The sequence below is a fragment of the Acartia tonsa genome, chromosome 5 (genome assembly GCF_053477335.1).
Source record: "Acartia tonsa isolate MP-2025a chromosome 5, ASM5347733v1, whole genome shotgun sequence".
In the NCBI taxonomy this organism is placed as follows: domain Eukaryota; kingdom Metazoa; phylum Arthropoda; class Copepoda; order Calanoida; family Acartiidae; genus Acartia; species Acartia tonsa.
Window position 1 is genome coordinate 2,766,325 of NC_137264.1, and position 17,069 is coordinate 2,783,393.

The 17,069-nt window shown below is 33.6% G+C and overlaps 1 protein-coding gene across 1 annotated transcript in view; it reads left to right on the forward strand.

Annotated features, from left to right (window-relative positions):
- The window catches only part of LOC145318536 (sex peptide receptor-like), a 33,044-nt gene extending 16,335 nt beyond the window's left edge, over positions 1–16,709 (forward strand). Inside the window, exons 7-14 of the mRNA XM_080159852.1 lie at positions 3,501–3,585; positions 3,706–3,799; positions 5,955–6,035; positions 9,412–9,477; positions 14,842–14,991; positions 15,795–15,905; positions 16,095–16,208; positions 16,350–16,709. Coding sequence (XP_080015978.1) covers positions 3,501–3,585; positions 3,706–3,799; positions 5,955–6,035; positions 9,412–9,477; positions 14,842–14,991; positions 15,795–15,905; positions 16,095–16,208; positions 16,350–16,512 — 864 coding nt within the window. The 3' untranslated portion in view covers positions 16,513–16,709. The remainder of the gene's footprint in view (positions 1–3,500; positions 3,586–3,705; positions 3,800–5,954; positions 6,036–9,411; positions 9,478–14,841; positions 14,992–15,794; positions 15,906–16,094; positions 16,209–16,349) is intronic.
- The last annotated feature ends 360 nt before the right edge of the window (positions 16,710–17,069 follow it).

Sequence of the window (17,069 nt, forward strand, 5' to 3'; positions counted from 1 at the left end):
AATGTATAATGTATAAATCGTTCATACATTAAATCGCTTTTCCATTTGACAGGAGTCGCTGAAAATAGGGTTTGCAATAATTGGGTTATCTGCTGTACACTTTAGGAAACTAGGGCTCGAATAGGAAATCCATTTTCAGCTGATCTCTTACTCGGTGTATATAAGTAGCGCAGCTACTTTACAAATAGGGTATCTCCGCACATCTGTTCGAAAATAACTGTAACTTATATGTTCTATATTATTTTCAAAAAATATCAACTTAGTATGATATATGGGATATTTTAGTGTAATTGTAATTTTACATACGAATTCTTGTTCGCCTATACGCTCCAAATAGACATAGTTTATCTTGTTACATGAAGAGAAATTTCTCTGAATAAAAAATTGATAAAAGTTTTTTTTTTGACTTTTAAAAGTTTTGAATATTTATAAATGGTCTTAAAGTAAATTATCCTGAAAATACCAGTTTAATTTGAAACTTTAATCTTGCAACTCTTAGGGTAAATCATCCAGAAAATATAGATTTAGATCTGAAAGGTTGATGTTATAACTATATTTATCTGTTTATATTTTTCTAATACCTGGTTAAGCTTTTCCTACATGGATTTAGTCATTACAGTACGAGTTTTATTTATTTTTAGCAGTTGGGGAGGCTAAAAAAACTTTAGCCCGGCCAAAAATTAATTAATCTTGTAACATCTAATTTCCATTTTTGCATCAGGCACTTTTTGTTTCTGAAAATCTGAAAATAAAGAACACAGTAATAGTGTCTGACTGATTATGACGTAAAAAAAAATTAGCTAATGAGAGGCCACTATAAATTTTACTATTAGCCAATAACGGCCTCTCATTGGCTAATTTTTTTTGTTACGTCATAATCAGTCAGACACTATTACTGTGTTCAAAATAAACAAGAAAATAAGTTAGTATATGTCTACTGGAATAAAGAAATTACTAGGTCCAGTTTCGGGTATAATCCATAATATATATATCCATATTTTTCATAGTAAATTTCTTTAAATATAGAAATTATAAGCTAAAGAATACACATTCTCTTACAACAGCATGCTATTATTGCAAAAGATTATGGAAAAGAAAAAACATTTCAGCTGAATCTGCTAATTATTATTTCTATTGTTCTTGCAATACTTGAAAGTTTATCTGTTCATCTGGATTAGCAAATATTTGTTATATCATTTATTTTTCTTTTGATAATTTGAAAACTTAAAAATTTCTGTTATTAGAATTATTCAATGACCCTACAAAATTTCTCTAATCTTTTTTTGTTACTTTTTACTTCAATAAAAATCTCTAACACACTGGAAAATCTTCAAATTTTTTGTTATAATTCTAAAAATAAAATATAACAAAATATGCTTCTAAAGAATAAGAAAAAAGATTTTTTCATATATTAACAAATATTCAGATTTCCAGTACTTCTGCTGGAAATTTTATCTTTGCATAAGGAAATCTATTCTTTTTTTCTGCAAATTTACCTTGTATCTACTTACACACTATTAGTTGTTTAAATCAAATTGATTCACTGAATTTTTTTTCAAATTGTTTGTATTTCAATGCATTTTGACAAACAATCAAAAACATTTCAAATTATATAAGATTGAGTTTTTTCATTCAATTGATTTCTTTTTAAAAGCGAAGCTTTTCTATAATTAGGTTTGGTCCATCTGTCTGTCTGGAACAGATAGCTTTTTTCATTCATTTAGTTATGTTAGAATTGTCCTATTGATTTTAAACTTTGCATGGTGGTTCCTGTAGTAGTTAGGTACAATTTAGAAACTCTATAATCACTACCAGAATGTCTGTACTTCCATTTTTAATATGTTGATGTTTTACCTTTTTAACAGCAAATTTTTATGCGTTCTAATTATCTGATTGATTTGATTTTTGTAATACTGATTCCTTGTACAACAAAGTACAATGTTATAAGCGAAGCATCTATAATCAAGTCCTAAAAATGTAAGTATGTCCTTAAACATTATCCTGTATTTAACCCTTATAGCTCGGGCCCCAATTCCCACCTTAATAGATCGGGGGGGGGGCTCCAAGAGCCCCCCCCTCTATCTCGGCTCCTGTTACAGATAAAGACGTAAAAATTTTTTCTGGTGGTTCATGTGTATTTTTAGAGAAAATTACTTTTTCTAGTCATAGCAGCCAGGCCGCTCCTTAGCCGCTTTTTAGCGGCCAGCCGCTAAATTTTAAAACAGCTGTAGAGCGGCCAATTTTGCAGCTAGGATGACCAAATTTTAGAACGAAGTTTTATTTTTTATAACAAAGAAATTACTTTTTCTGATCATCGCCAAAAAACGGCAAATAACGAAAACCGCCATTTTCGGCGGTTACGGCGGTAAAACGGCGGTTGGCGGCGCCGATTAATATTTTTATCTGTTTGATGTTGCTCAAGGATTTACCAAAAAAATCTATAGGACTCTAGCTGTAATAGAAGCCACGATATTCATGATATATGTCTGTAGTAAAAGCCGGACAAAAATCGGTCATAAAGTCGGTCAGGGAGCGGTCAAACGGTCATAACACATTTTTTCTCAGAAGGTCATTGATATCTAAGTATTCACCAAAAAAATTTTAGGTTTCTCCTTATACACAAAAGTCATAATGTAGAAATTAAGATTTTTTTAGAATTTTTTTCTAATTTTGGTGCTACCCAACCAACTTTGACCGGACACCACGACCGACACAGACCAGATATCCTAATAAAATCAACTCTTGCCGACGTATAATTACTAAACTTAAAAAGTCATGAAGTCACAGCACTCCATCTTACCTACAAAAAAAATGAGATTGAAAAAACTAGAGGGGGGGGCTCTTGGAGCCCCCCCCCCCGATCTGTAAGGGTTAAGCATTTATTCAACAAATTTACTTGCAATTTTGATTCAACTCTTATACATTTATACTATGATTATTCAGTTCTGACGCTATACAAGTGTTAATGTCCGCTTGTCCTACAGTTTCAGAGCTTCGCTTTCATTGATGTTGTCATCCTTGTTTCTGCTAGAAAGACTACATTGATTACTTTTGAATTTCATCGGTGTTTTAAGTAGAAAGCTTAAGTTTTACTGTTTTTGAATTAGAATGAAAAGAACCTAAACATAAATGACTTTGTTATAAAACTTAAGCCTAAGCTAGATAAAAGTTGTTTTGCATAAAATGAACTGGAAAAAACTCTAAAAATAAAATCCCTTGGGCATACTAAAACAAAAATGTATTAAACCAATAAAAGAAAAATCTGCAAAAATGAGAGAGAAATTGGTCTAGGAAATAAAATTATTATGTCTACATTTTTGTTTTATTTGTCAGAACCAATCACACACACACATGCTCACCATGTAACATTAGTTTTATTACATATTAATCCTTCAAGATCCGGGCAAGAAAATTAGGTTGTTGTCGCTGTTTCAATAACAAATATTTTTAGTAATATTTTTGCACAATAGTTTATAAATTATGAAACTTTTATTTTTTAGATGTTAGTATGGATTCTTGTATCAGTCTCTTGCATTCATATGGTTACAAGAATGTTTGATAGAAATTATATCATTCAAACTCAAGGTAATGATTGTTTTATCTCTAAATTGTTTTTAATTTCCCCAACTGAAAATATTTTTGTGGTCCACAACTTTCAGAGTTACAAATTAAATTTTATTAGTACTAATAGATTTCTTTGTTTAGATGTAGATGGAATCTCAACATCAGTGTGTACTGTGGCCTTCTCTCATTGGTTGAATATTGTCACCATTGATGCTTACTTTCTTTCATTCTATTGGTGAGTTTTAACTATAACCTTCTCTCATTGGTTGAATATTGTCACCATTGATGCTTACTTTCTTTCATTCTATTGGTGAGTTTTAACTTCAATCGTCTCTCATTGGTTGAATATTGTCACCATTGATGCTTACTTTCTTTCATTCTATTGGTGAGTTTTAACTTCAATCGTCTCTCATTGGTTGAATATTGTCACCATTGATGCTTACTTTCTTTCATTCTATTGGTGAGTTTTAACTATAATCTTCTCTCATTGGTTGAATATTGTCACCATTGATGCTTACTTTCTTTCATTCTATTGGTTAGTTTTGACCATTATCCTTCCTCATTGGTCCAATATTGGTACCATTAATGCTCACCTTCTTTCACTCTATTGGTGAGTTTTAACTTCAATTGTCTCTCATTGGTCCAATATTTTTACCATTAATGTTTACTATTATTCCAATCTATTGCAGATTTTTTTACAATAAGTTTCTATTATTTGAAATTTATGAAATTTTCTTCCATTAATCAGTGAATTTTAGTCTCATTGGCTAATAAATATGAATCTCTATGTTTACATGATGTACTTTTCATCTTGAAAACTGAGTTCTTAAAGATTACCAAACCACATTCATGTCACAAAGGATATTGATTAATATCTTATCTACGTTCAAAAAAAAACAGTTTTATGCAACTTGTTTTTTAAAATTATTATTTGATAATTTTGGACACTGCTTGTTTGAACCAACCAATCAGGTTTAGTAAAATTCCATGTATAAAACTTTGGGTACCAGTTTAGAATACAGTGCAATGTACCCTCCCTCCCTAAGCTGTAACACCTAAAGTTAGAAATTAGGGTTGGACCGGATATCCGGCCATTTTTGATATCCGGCCGGTTACCGGAAATTGAAACTAAACAAATACCAGATACCCGGCTGATTTTTACTGCCGGATATCCGGTTATCCGGTAATTTGCCGAATATCGAGCGTTAACCAGATATCCGGCCGGATACCAGATATTGAAACTATTCGGATACCGGATATCCGGTATCCGGCCCAACCCTATTAGAAATATATATGCATGGTTTTCTATGTACTTTGTAAAAATATATATTTTTCTGAAGAATGTTTTGAAGACCGGTGTCATAACATGTATATGACATTGCAAAAAGGATTCAAGAAAATTGAAGATTATTCATGCTCAAAATTCTTATACTTTTCAAAACTGGGGATAAACATCTTAAAAATAGTTTGGAGTATATGTTTCATTTTTTTTCACCTAACCCCTTAAAATTAAAGATTAAGGGGGCGTAGATAATGTTCAGGGGTTTTATGTTCATACATGTGAAAATGATTCTAAATTGTTTTAGGAATTTTACAACATCCCCCTCCCCTAGATGATCGTCAAAATTATTATTTAGTGAAAATAAAAAGGGGGGAGGGGAGAAGCTATATAACACCACTTTTTTGCAACTAGCATTGACTATCATATATTTCAACTTTATTTTATCAAAATACATATTTCGCTTCCAATTGAAATTATGAAATGCAGACATATATGCAATTTTATCATATTTTTGCATTCTTTCAAGTTTTATTTTATTGGACAAACATTGTAAAAGTTATATAAAAAGTAAAAATAATATATGCATAAGGATGCAGGGATGGAGGGGACAAAGGGCTGTTTATTACACTAGTTCCCAAAGTTTTATAATTAGGTGCATTTTTTTATTTGTTGGCTTAACAACGTTGGGGACTTTTTGATTGGTTGAGTAGTGTCCAAATGGTTCAACCACTAATTGTAATTCATAGAATGGTTAATTCTGTATATCTTAATTGGCGATGTATATCAATTTATCGGCCATTGTCTTATCCTTTAGATCCTGATAAAGATGTATATTTATCGAATAAATGAATAATAGTTATTTCTCGCATCGTATTATAAACAGCTTTCCGCGGATATAGAAAGTACAATTATGAGATTAAAACCAGTTTTTTTAGCCCCGAGGTGCCGAAGGCACCGGCTAAAAAAACTGGTTTAAATCTTATGATGGTACATTTCTATATTCGTAGAAAGCTGGATATAATACGATGCTAGACATAGTTTTTTCGTATGGATGAAAACTGGTTCCTATCCACCGGATTCGAATAAATACGAGAATAATTTTTTTCAGGTTCCGAGTACTGTTTGTCCAGCTGATACCCTGCTTTACTCTGGTCATTATAAACACACTTCTATTCCAGGCCATGAAGAGGTACGTACAGATATGGCTAGTAGCGCAGCTACACTTTCATTTTCTAGATATGCATGTGTAGGAACAATATGACACCATTATTAGTTAGATTATTTGGTTTAAAATTAAAATAAAGATGTCTTTTAGCGCAGTCGCTATATAGTTTTACTAGCGGCTAAGTCCCTAGAAGCCTCTAGGGGCACTTAAGGTAGGAGGGGAGAAAGTCGACCTAATTCAATTTTAAATTTGAGTTTCAAAAAGTAAAAAAAAAATTGGGGGGGAGGGGCGTGAAGACACCCTCCCCAAAAATAGTTTAAAACTTTACCAGGAACTACAAGAAGCTTCACTGTAAAGGAGAACAATATCGGTTCAGCGGTTAGCGAGATCCTTCGGGACAGACAAAAAACGCTTAATACTTTATATAATAGGATATGAATTGTGTAAAATATGAACTTTTGTAAATTAAAAAGGTTTTAATTTGTTCCATTTAAAATTTTAATTAAGATGAAAACGTGATTTAACAAAGGATTTGGCGTTTTCTCTCAAAGTGATCTTGTTAAGCAAAGTACCCCCCACCTTTATTTTTAAAAATAAATTAAAAGTAAGAGGTGGAGATTTTGCTTGTTTGTTTTTTGCTTTTGGTCAGGTTATAATGGTTACCAGTCCTGCAGCATTAGTGCACCTTTAAACCAAGCTTAGGGCTTCCCACAGGGTTTAGGCATAAAAAAAAAATAAGGAGAGGGGTGCTGGGTTTATAGATAGACAGGCAGTTTTGGTTAAGTAATGAGATGTAGACAGACTTACATAAGTTAATGATAGAGTAGATTCAATATTTAATTCAAAATACAAACAGTTTTTTAAGTATTTATTTATATTGGATTAAATGCAGTTTTTGGGTAAATAAGATTAAATATGTATACTTTATTTAGAAATGGTTAAATATATTAATAAGTCAAACTACTGATTATTTAAGCTGGAAAGTTCTGAAGTAGCGGGATGTCTGTTTGTATGTCAGGACACCAAAGCAGTAGGATGGCTGTCTGTTTAATTAATACAAATGTATTAATTAACTATGCACTTTGAAGTAGCAGGATGACTGTCTGTCTAATTAGTACAAATGTATTAATTAGCTGTATAACTCTGAAGTAGCAGGATGACTGTCTGTCTAATTAATACAAAGGTATTAATTAGCTGTATAACTCTGAAGTAGCAGGATGACTGTCTGTCTAATTAATACAAAGGTATTAATTAGCTGTATAACTCTGAAGTAGCAGGATGACTGTCTGTCTAATTAATACAAAGGTATTAATTAGCTGTTTAACTCTGAAGTAGCAGGATGACTGTCTGTCTAATTAATACAAAGGTATTAATTAGCTGTATAACTCTGAAGTAGCAGGATGACTGTCTGTCTAATTAATACAAAGGTATTAATTAGCTGTATAACTCTGAAGTAGCAGGATGACTGTCTGTCTAATTAATACAAGGTATTAATTAGCTGTATAACTCTGAAGTAGCAGGATGACTGTCTGTCTAATTAATACAAAGGTATTAATTAGCTATATAACTCTGAAGTAGCAGGATGACTGTCTGTCTAATTAATACAAAGGTATTAATTAGCTGTATAACTCTGAAGTAGCAGGATGACTGTCTGTCTAATTAATACAAAGGTATTAATTAGCTGTATAACTCTGAAGAGGTGGAATATTTGTCTGTGTTGAACTAGTTGAAGTAGTAGGATGTCTGTAAATAGCTGAATTGGTCTAATAAGACTCGACCCCAAACCAGATAGTATTCTGTGTAAGGACTCTCAATTGCAACTGACTAACTAAATAAATGTTCTCTTAAATGTTCTCTTAAATGTTCTCTTAAATGTTCTCTTAACTTTTACAGAGCAATAAAGAGTAAATGATGTTTCTACTTTTAAGCCAAAACTTAAAACTGAATTATACTACAGTAACAAGGATTTAATTAATTTTTCTAAAATCTTCAAATTCTTTGTTGCTGTGCATTTATAAATTTGTATTCTTAAATGGTTTATTTTTTGAATGGTTTCGCTTTTTAAAATATAAGTAGGAGGATTTCGGTAGTTCCCCTTAAATATTTAGTCGAGCCAGAGATACTATTATTTTAAAATTTACTTTTTTAAAAATGCGTACATTCACGGCCTTCTTAGTCTCTGTAATAGAATATAAGAACATAACATTAAAGAATAAAGACATGTTATTTGTATATCTTTAGAACTAATGATTACACAGACCCACTAGACCGGGAATGTACACAAGTTTGAAATGTACAAAGCCAAAATAACCACAAGAAAAATGCTTCTTAAACATTTCAAAATCCCATTGTTTTGTACATTTTGATAAATATATACACCAATCTTAATATACATTATATTATAATATACATTTTTAATAAACATTTAATATACTTTATGTACAAAATGAGACTCTGTAGTGGCCAAAGATCGAATTTATTTCTTATTTCCTTAACAGAAGGTACGATCAAACGGATTTCCAATCAATATCGCATATTACCAAATTCAAATAATCTTTAATGAATTACCCGCAATGCAAGTTTTAGGTCAGTTGGGACATTTTACTACGCCGCTCCTTAACTATAAGTAGCATACTATTTTTATATTTAACTATTAGTAGCACAGGAAGGGTTCTTATATTTCCTAAAACTAGAGTTCATAGCGGTTTAAACGATATGCATAACATTTTTCTATCATTAACACAAGCCGCGCAATTTTGTGCTCACCCTTTATCTATCCCCTCAATTCATGCGATGAATATATTAATCTAAATGAATAAGAAAAATATTCCTCTTATTTCTCTAGAATATTCATTTCTTGGAACGCCTATCATTCTCACAAAGAGAAGCTTTTTATAATGCATACAATTGGTCAATTTCAATGCATACTGGCATGCCATTGGTAATTGTGTCTGTGCATTGGCCTATCATTGGTTATTTGTATTGTAAGAAGTAATTTTTTTATAGGTACTATAAACAGCTGCTCATTATGATCATTTTAATAGAACAGCTAAAATTGTAATGGCAATATATAAAAGCCTAAAAAATGTCCCAAATTCCAGATACTCTAAAACTACTTGACTATCATAATTGTATTATTTTTTAAGATAATTTGTACTGTTGATATTTTTGCGGAACTGATGACAACCACATTTTTTTTAGTTTTTACCTTTCCTTGGCATTTCCATATTCATTCCAAAACTTTTTACTATGTTTACTAGCAGCTACACCATATTGGTTCGGTGGTTAACAAGATCATTTTGTACACACAGACAAACAGACAGACAGACATCCCGTTACTTTTATATAAGGATATAATATTATTGTTGAGGATTTATTTATTTTTTTATTTAATTTTCAGGGCTGAAAGAAGAAGACAAAAGCTGATGGTCGGTAGGGTCCGTTCTGCTATCTCTCAACACTCCAGGTAGGGTCCGTTCTGCTATCTCTCAACACTCCAGGTAGTGTCCGTTCTGCTATCTCTCAACACTCCAGGTAGGGTCCGTTCTGCTATCTCTCAACCCAGGTAGGTTCCGTTCTGCTATCTCTCAACTCTCCAGGTAGGGTCTGTTCTGCTATCTCTCAACACTCCGGATAGGGTCCGTTCTGCTATCTCTCAACACTCCAGGTAGGGTCCGTTCTGCTATCTCTCAACACTCCAGGTAGGGTCCGTTCTGCTATCTCTCAACACTCCAGGTAGGTTCCGTTCTGCTATCTCTCAACACTCCAGGTAGTGTCCGTTCTGCTATCTCTCAACACTCCAGGTAGGGTCCGTTCTGCTATCTCTCACCACTCCAGGTAGTGTCCGTTCTGCTATCTCTCAACACTCCAGGTAGGGTCCGTTCTGCTATCTCTCAACACTCCAGGTAGGGTCCGTTCTGCTATCTCTCAACACTCCAGGTAGGGTCCGTTCTGCTATCTCTCAACATTCCAGGTAGGGCCTGTTCTGCTATCTCTCAACACTCCAGGTAGGGTCCGTTCTGCTATCTCTCAACACTCCGGATAGGGTCCGTTCTGCTATCTCTCAACACTCCATGTAGGGTCCGTTTTGCTATCTCTCAACACTCCAGGTAGGGTCCGTTCTGCTATCTCTCAACACTCCAGGTAGGGCCTGTTCTGCTATCTCTCAACACTCCAGGTATGGTTCGTGCTGCTATCTCTTAACACTCCAGGTAGGGTCCGTTCTGCTATCTCTCAACACTCCAGGTAGGGTCCGTTCTGCTATCTCTCAACACTCCAGGTAGGGTCCGTTCTGCTATCTCTCAACACTCCAGGTAGGGCCTGTTCTGCTATCTCTCAACACTCCAGGTAGGGTTCGTGCTGCTATCTCTTAACACTCCAGGTAGGGTCCGTTCTGCTATCTCTCAACACTCCAGGTAGGGTCCGTTCTGCTTTCTCTCAACACTCCATGTAGGGTCCGTTTTGCTATCTCTCAACACTCCAGGTAGGGTCCGTTCTGCTATCTCTCAACACTCCAGGTAGGGCCTGTTCTGCTATCTCTCAACACTCCAGGTATGGTTCGTGCTGCTATCTCTCAACACTCCAGGTAGGGTCCGTTCTGCTATCTCTCAACACTCCAGGTAGGGTACGTTCTGCTATCTCTCAACACTCCAGGTAGACAAAATTAGCCAGTCTTACCTGTAGTAATCCTGTTATATAAAGTAGTAGGTAAGGTTTTTATACAGCATGACCCTCAAAAAAGTATTTTTAAGCATCTGCAGCCCTTATTTCTCAATGAATTATAAAAAAAATGCATATGTCCTTGTTCTCCATAGTATTCCACACAAGTAGATATAAAAATATTTTTTTTACCTCCATTAACACCGGAGATTTTTAGAGCTAAAGTTTTGAAAAAGTGACTGAGAAAAAGAATTTTTTTTTGTTTCTCTTATTTTTTGGATGGTTATATTATGTTTTTCTGGCAACTGAATAATGATACACAAAGAAAAACAAGTTAACTAATTATTTCTTTTTTATTCCACCAAAAAATATAAATTTTTAATGGCAAAAAATACTACTGAATGAATTGATTATTTGCAAATTTTAGGTTATTTATTAACCCTTATTTGAGAAAAGGATTAATTATGACAGTTGCTCCGCCCCCTTTTTTGACATCTCAATCACTTAATAGGGGGTTAATTAAGCTTTTTAGACTAAAAAATCATTATGTTTTAATTTTATTTTCTTTATAACTTTTTTGTTATTAAAGTTAGGATTGTGAAACAAAAACAATTTTCCTGCTATATTCATAAAGATTTATTTGGTTTTTTAATCTTAAACAATTTTGCCTAATAAGTAAGTTTTTCAAAATATCATTAAACTAAAAAGACTCAAAAAATATGTGTAAAAAAATGCTTTTTACTCAAAAACTAAATTTTTTATTTCATTTTTGTATAAAGTTTCTGCTAGTAACAAAAATAAAAGGATTTCTAGCTTAATTTTGCTAAAAAAGTCGTTTCATGTTAAAAGTTATTTTTCCTCAGTCACTTTTTCAAAACTTTAGCTCTAAAAATCTCCGGTGTTAATGGAGGTAAAAAAAATATTTTTATATCTACTTATGTGGAATACTATGGAGAACAAGGACATATGCATTTTTTTATAATTCATTGAGAAATAAGGGCTGCAGATGCTTAAAAATACTTTTTTGAGGGTCATGCTGTATATGAAGCTTGGGATTTCAATAACTACTAAAATGACTGAATCTCTTTCCAAGAAAAGCTTCATATAGGACATGGGATGGTTTTAGCTTTTTTGTTTTAGATTAAAGCCTGATGAAGGTTTTAGGCTTTTTTGCCCCCCCTTTAAATAAAAAGTCCCTAGATGCTAACGGTGCAGTAGCTAGCAGTAATAATAGGATAATTGAATTTACAATTTTTAAATAATTTATGGGTTGCAATTTACCTATCAATTTTTTGCTCCTTTGGGTGAGGAATAGCTTTGCTTGTTTGTTTTACAGAAGGGTAAAGATTATGCCAGTGATAATTACGTGATAATTTGTCAGCCACTTTTGTTTAAAACTATAATACGATGTATAGTCAATATAAAATAGATAAAATATCATGTGATGTTTTGTCTAAAAATCACTTCTTTCTTTACAAATTTTAAAATTAAATTCAAATACAAATTTAAGCACTTTAAATTTGAGAGATAGAAAAAATCTGTTAAATGTAATATCAAATTTCCAAGTGTTAGAAAGGAAAACGTATGAATAAATGAATTAATGTGACCGTAATGGTACAAACCCTGAAACAGTTAGTGTATCATGATTACCCCCCACCCCTCCTCCCAACTATTCTTTTTTAAAGAAATGAAAATTACGGAAGGGAACGAGGAGCTGAGTCCCCATTCCCTTTTGACAAAATGATTAGCTTTAGGCCCGGTAAATTTTACGCGTTGTAAAAAGGTGGGGGGGGGGGGGGAGAGTTTGAAAATGATTGGAGGGATATTGGCAGTGTAATTCACATGTACATATATATGTAAAGGATGTATGTACTATGTGCCAGGATATGTACCAAGTAGTCCGAGAATGTATTTAAGTTAGAACAGTACATGGACAAATAACAACTAAAATGCTTCTTCTCAAACTTAATATTTTTAACATATCTTTGTTTTGGTGATTTCAGTAAATTAGTTTTTTTTTTAAATGTATGCAAAACTCTAGAAAAAACTCATTTGTACAGAAAATATACTGTTCAAAATTTGTCCCTAAATTTACATATCATCCTATTTTCTATATGTACATACTACTCCATAAGTTTATCTGTCTGACCGTCTCTCCGACAGTTCGTAACAATTTGATAATTTGAAATTTGATTTTCTCGGCTGTTATTTCAGATAGACTGTTTTTTTTTATATATAAAGGTTCTATTATAAGTGCTTCGCTTGTTATGGATGTTGTTATCCTTGTTTACTTATCATTAGAAGCAACGTCGCTTTACATTCATTTGTCCATTTTAATGCCAGGCAAAAAATTTGTTAGCTAACAAACGGACATAGGCTAAATGTAGAGTAGTTGCCTTTCTTAAAAATTAAAATGTTGCGTGACTTGAAAAGCTACTTTTCTAAATATCGATTTTTCATTAATATTTATGGGAATTTCCTTTTAGCAGATAAAATATAGGTTGGCAAAATTTTTTTTAAACATAAGCAAAAATAAAATGAATAATTTTAAAAAGGAAGCTAGTAAAAGTGGCGGCACAGATTATGACTTCAAGAAATTAACCAATGAGAGGCCAGTATACACTGAAATTGACCATTGGTAAAATTTATAGTGGCCTCTCATTGGTTAATTTTTTTGACGTCATAATCTGTGCCGCCACTAGCTTCTTAAAATCATAAATTTGAAAGGCCTTTTTAATTGTATGCAAGTAAAAAAACAAGAGATCAATCATAAGTAGTATATATAAAAGACTCCATGGGCATTTTAGGTGGGGAGGGGGGGGGGGTAAGGGGGGAGAATTTGACCCCTCTCCTTCCATTTTCATTTAAAGATTTAAAAAGAAGTAGAAATTTTTTTTTGTAAATAATTAAAAACCTTTCCTGGACCTATAAGAAGCCTCACTAAAAAGGAGAACCATATCGGTTCAGCGTTCAGTGAGATCCTTCGCTACAGACAAAAAGGCCACTTCTTTATATAATAGAATATATGACGAATATATGACCGACGTTTAGACATACACATAAATTTTAGTTACGCCTGTAAGCTTAATACATTATTATATGCTTACGTAAACTCTAAATATAAATCTGAATACTGAAATTTCTGAATATTAAAATTTGGAAAAATCCACTAAATTATTTATCAATATGTTAAGAATATTAAAAGCAAAGCTTTTCTATAATTAGGGTCGGTCCGTACGTCACAAACGGATAGCTTTTTTAGTTAATTTAGGCATGTTAGAATTGTCCTATCGATTTCAAACTTTGCTTAATGATTCCTTTAGTAGTTAGGTACGATTAAGAAAGCATAGCAACTCTATAATCATTACAAGAATGATCGTACGTCCATTTTAAACATGTTGATTTTTTTTACTTTTTTAACAACTAATTTTTTTGTGATCTAATCATCAGATTGATCTGATTTTTGGTATGTTTATTCCTGGGACAACTAAGTATAATGTTTCAAGCAAAACAACTCTACAATCAAGTACTAAAAATGTAAGTATGTCCATAAACATTATCCTGTATCAAGCAGTTTTTCAACAAATTTACACTTACAATTTTGCTTCAACTCTTATACATTTATATTCTGATTATTCAGTTCTGACACCATATACATAAGTGTTAATGTCCGTTTGTCCTACAGTTTCAGTGCTTCGCTTTTATGGATGTTGTCATCCTTGTTTAGCAACAATGAAATCAATAAGATTATTGAATCAAATAAGTGATGCGAAAGAGGGTTTAAAATAGATATTAATAATTATATCAATATCATAACATATATTTTTGTACAGAAAATAGATATTTCTCGCGCGTTTTAAGTCTGGCTAAGGCAAAATAATAGGATTAATTAGCTAACAGTGAGCATGGTTATATGGTCAAACGTCGTTCAGACAATTAACCCTTTGATTGCACGACCCTTGTCTGAAAGTCCTGACTACGCATGGTAATAAGTTGGGCCATATTTTTGACATAGCAGCAGTAGAAACCATTTTTAACTTCTTTAGTTATGACGTGGTATCGGGCCGAGATTAGAACCTATCACAGTTCCGAAAGCGAGTAATTGCGAAACTTTATACGTCATAGTCGCATGTTATCTTCTGCAAGATACTTAAATTCAATCTTTTTTCAGTCAAAGTGTTGAGCAGCCGCACGGGAAAGAGACGAAGAGACAGAGGGACGCGAACAGCACCACTCTCATGCTCATTATTGTCATCGCCGCCTTCCTCATTGTTGAGGTCCCGGTCATGGTTATTACTGCGCTACACACAATCTCTTCTAGGTAGGCAAATTTATTCCAGTATCGTCGCTTCGAAACCGATTAATATCCGGTGGATTAGAACCGGTTCTTAGCCTTACTGAAAAATTATGTACAGCATCGCATGTTATGTTAAAAAAAAACTGGTTTAAATCTTATAATTGTGCATTTTTATATCCGTGGAAAGCTGTTTATAATACGATGCGATAAATAACTAGTATAAAGTCTGAAATCTATCTATGTATAGATTTATCAAACGCTGTTCTTTAGTCAAACTGTTGTAAATACAATCCCAATATACTAATTAATTGGCTTCTGATTGTTTGTCCATTAAGATCAATCGAACCAACTAACCGATTGAGTTTAAAAGTTTAGGAAAACTTCATATAGCTTTCTGGATGGGTTTAAGCTATTTTGGTGTTTTACCTCAAAATGTCTATCGAGCACTGAAACCCACATAGTTTCACTCAAATGTATTTCAAAAATAAATTGAAAATAAATGAGGAGAGAATTTGAATAAGGTAGGTTATCTGAGAATAAGGAAGAACTTGGAAGAATTAGGTTAATTTTCTTAGAATTAGGAAGATTAAGTGAGATTTAGGAAGATGATTTTTAACCTCTTTTTCAGATATGTGAGAAAAGGGAAATGATTTCTGTCCTTTTTGGAAGGAAATTTCTGTCCTTTTGTAGGAATGACTTCATTTCCTTCACATGATGCGAGGTTTTTTCATATGCCTAACTTCTGCAAGGGGATGACCTGTATAACCGGACCAAAACAAAAACACACTGCAAACGATAACAAAATATAAAATGTTTCTTTTTTTTAGTTTGTATGAGTTTATGGATTATGACGTGGTGAAGAAGATAACCTTGATGATGAACGTAGTGCTGTGCCTGTCCTACCCTCTCAACTTTGCCATCTACTGTGGCATGTCCAGGTAATTTCATTTTTGTAAAGGGCTAGACAGCCGCATCATTAGTCGCATTCACAAATTTGGACGATCCTCAGTCACAGTCTTATCTTTGCAGATTTGTTTGCAGATAAAATTACCAGCCACTATTGTACTCTCTCTTACTAGATATAGGTCAATACCTACTATGGCTTTAAATTAATTTTATATTTTTAGGCAATTTCGAGTAACTTTTCGCGGGCTTTTCTATGACCCAGTGTTGCGCGTGCTGTCAGGTGGACAGCTGAGTCGCTCAGATCAACACCTTGGAGAATTAACTTGTAGAACAAGGTATGCATGCTTTTATTGTCAAGAATGTAGTTGGTTCCACTCCTACACATAAAAAAATTGGTCAATCAACAAAAAACTCAATACTTTTAGAAAAAATGACTCAGTCTGTCGGACTAACGTACTAAAACTATTTCTATTTAGGTTCCAGATAAGCCCGTGTACCACTATGAAGAAGGGAGACCTCCTGGAGGCTACGGACGCCTCCAAACTCATGAAGACTGCCTTCAGACGAGACTCAGAGGTCGAGGAAGTTGATCGCAAGTCCCAGCGACCCAGACAAGATATAGCATGTACTGCTGTTTAAAAGAGAACAATCTTATTATTTATTGCCAAGTTTCTTTCTCAACACTTTGAGATCTATTTAAAAAAGAACGGTGCTTTCCCTCAAACTGGCTAAAGTGCACAGAATCCAAAACCCATTTATTTTTTACCAAATGGAAAATAGGGGTGGAGTCGTTATTTTTCTAAATGTGGGGGCTATTACCCAGTTGAGCCTAAAACTGTGGTGCCCTAACCTTACCGGATTTAAAAACTAACACCATCCTCATTTAAAATTTATAATTTATTTCAAAATTAGGAATGGGGGGGGGGGTTCCGTGCTTGACTATGAGCACTTTGAGGGAAAATGGGGGGGGGGGGGGTTCTGTGCTTGACTCTGAGCACTTTGAGGGAAAATGGGGGGGGGGGGGGGTTCTGTGCTTGATTCTGAGCACTTTGAGGGAAAATGGGGGAAGGGGGGTTCTGTGCTTGTCTCTGAGCACTTTGAGGGAAAATGGGGTGGGGGTTCTGTGCTTGACTCTGAGCACTTTGAGGGGAATGGGGGGGGATGGGTTGTGCTTGACTCTGAGCACTTTGAGGGAA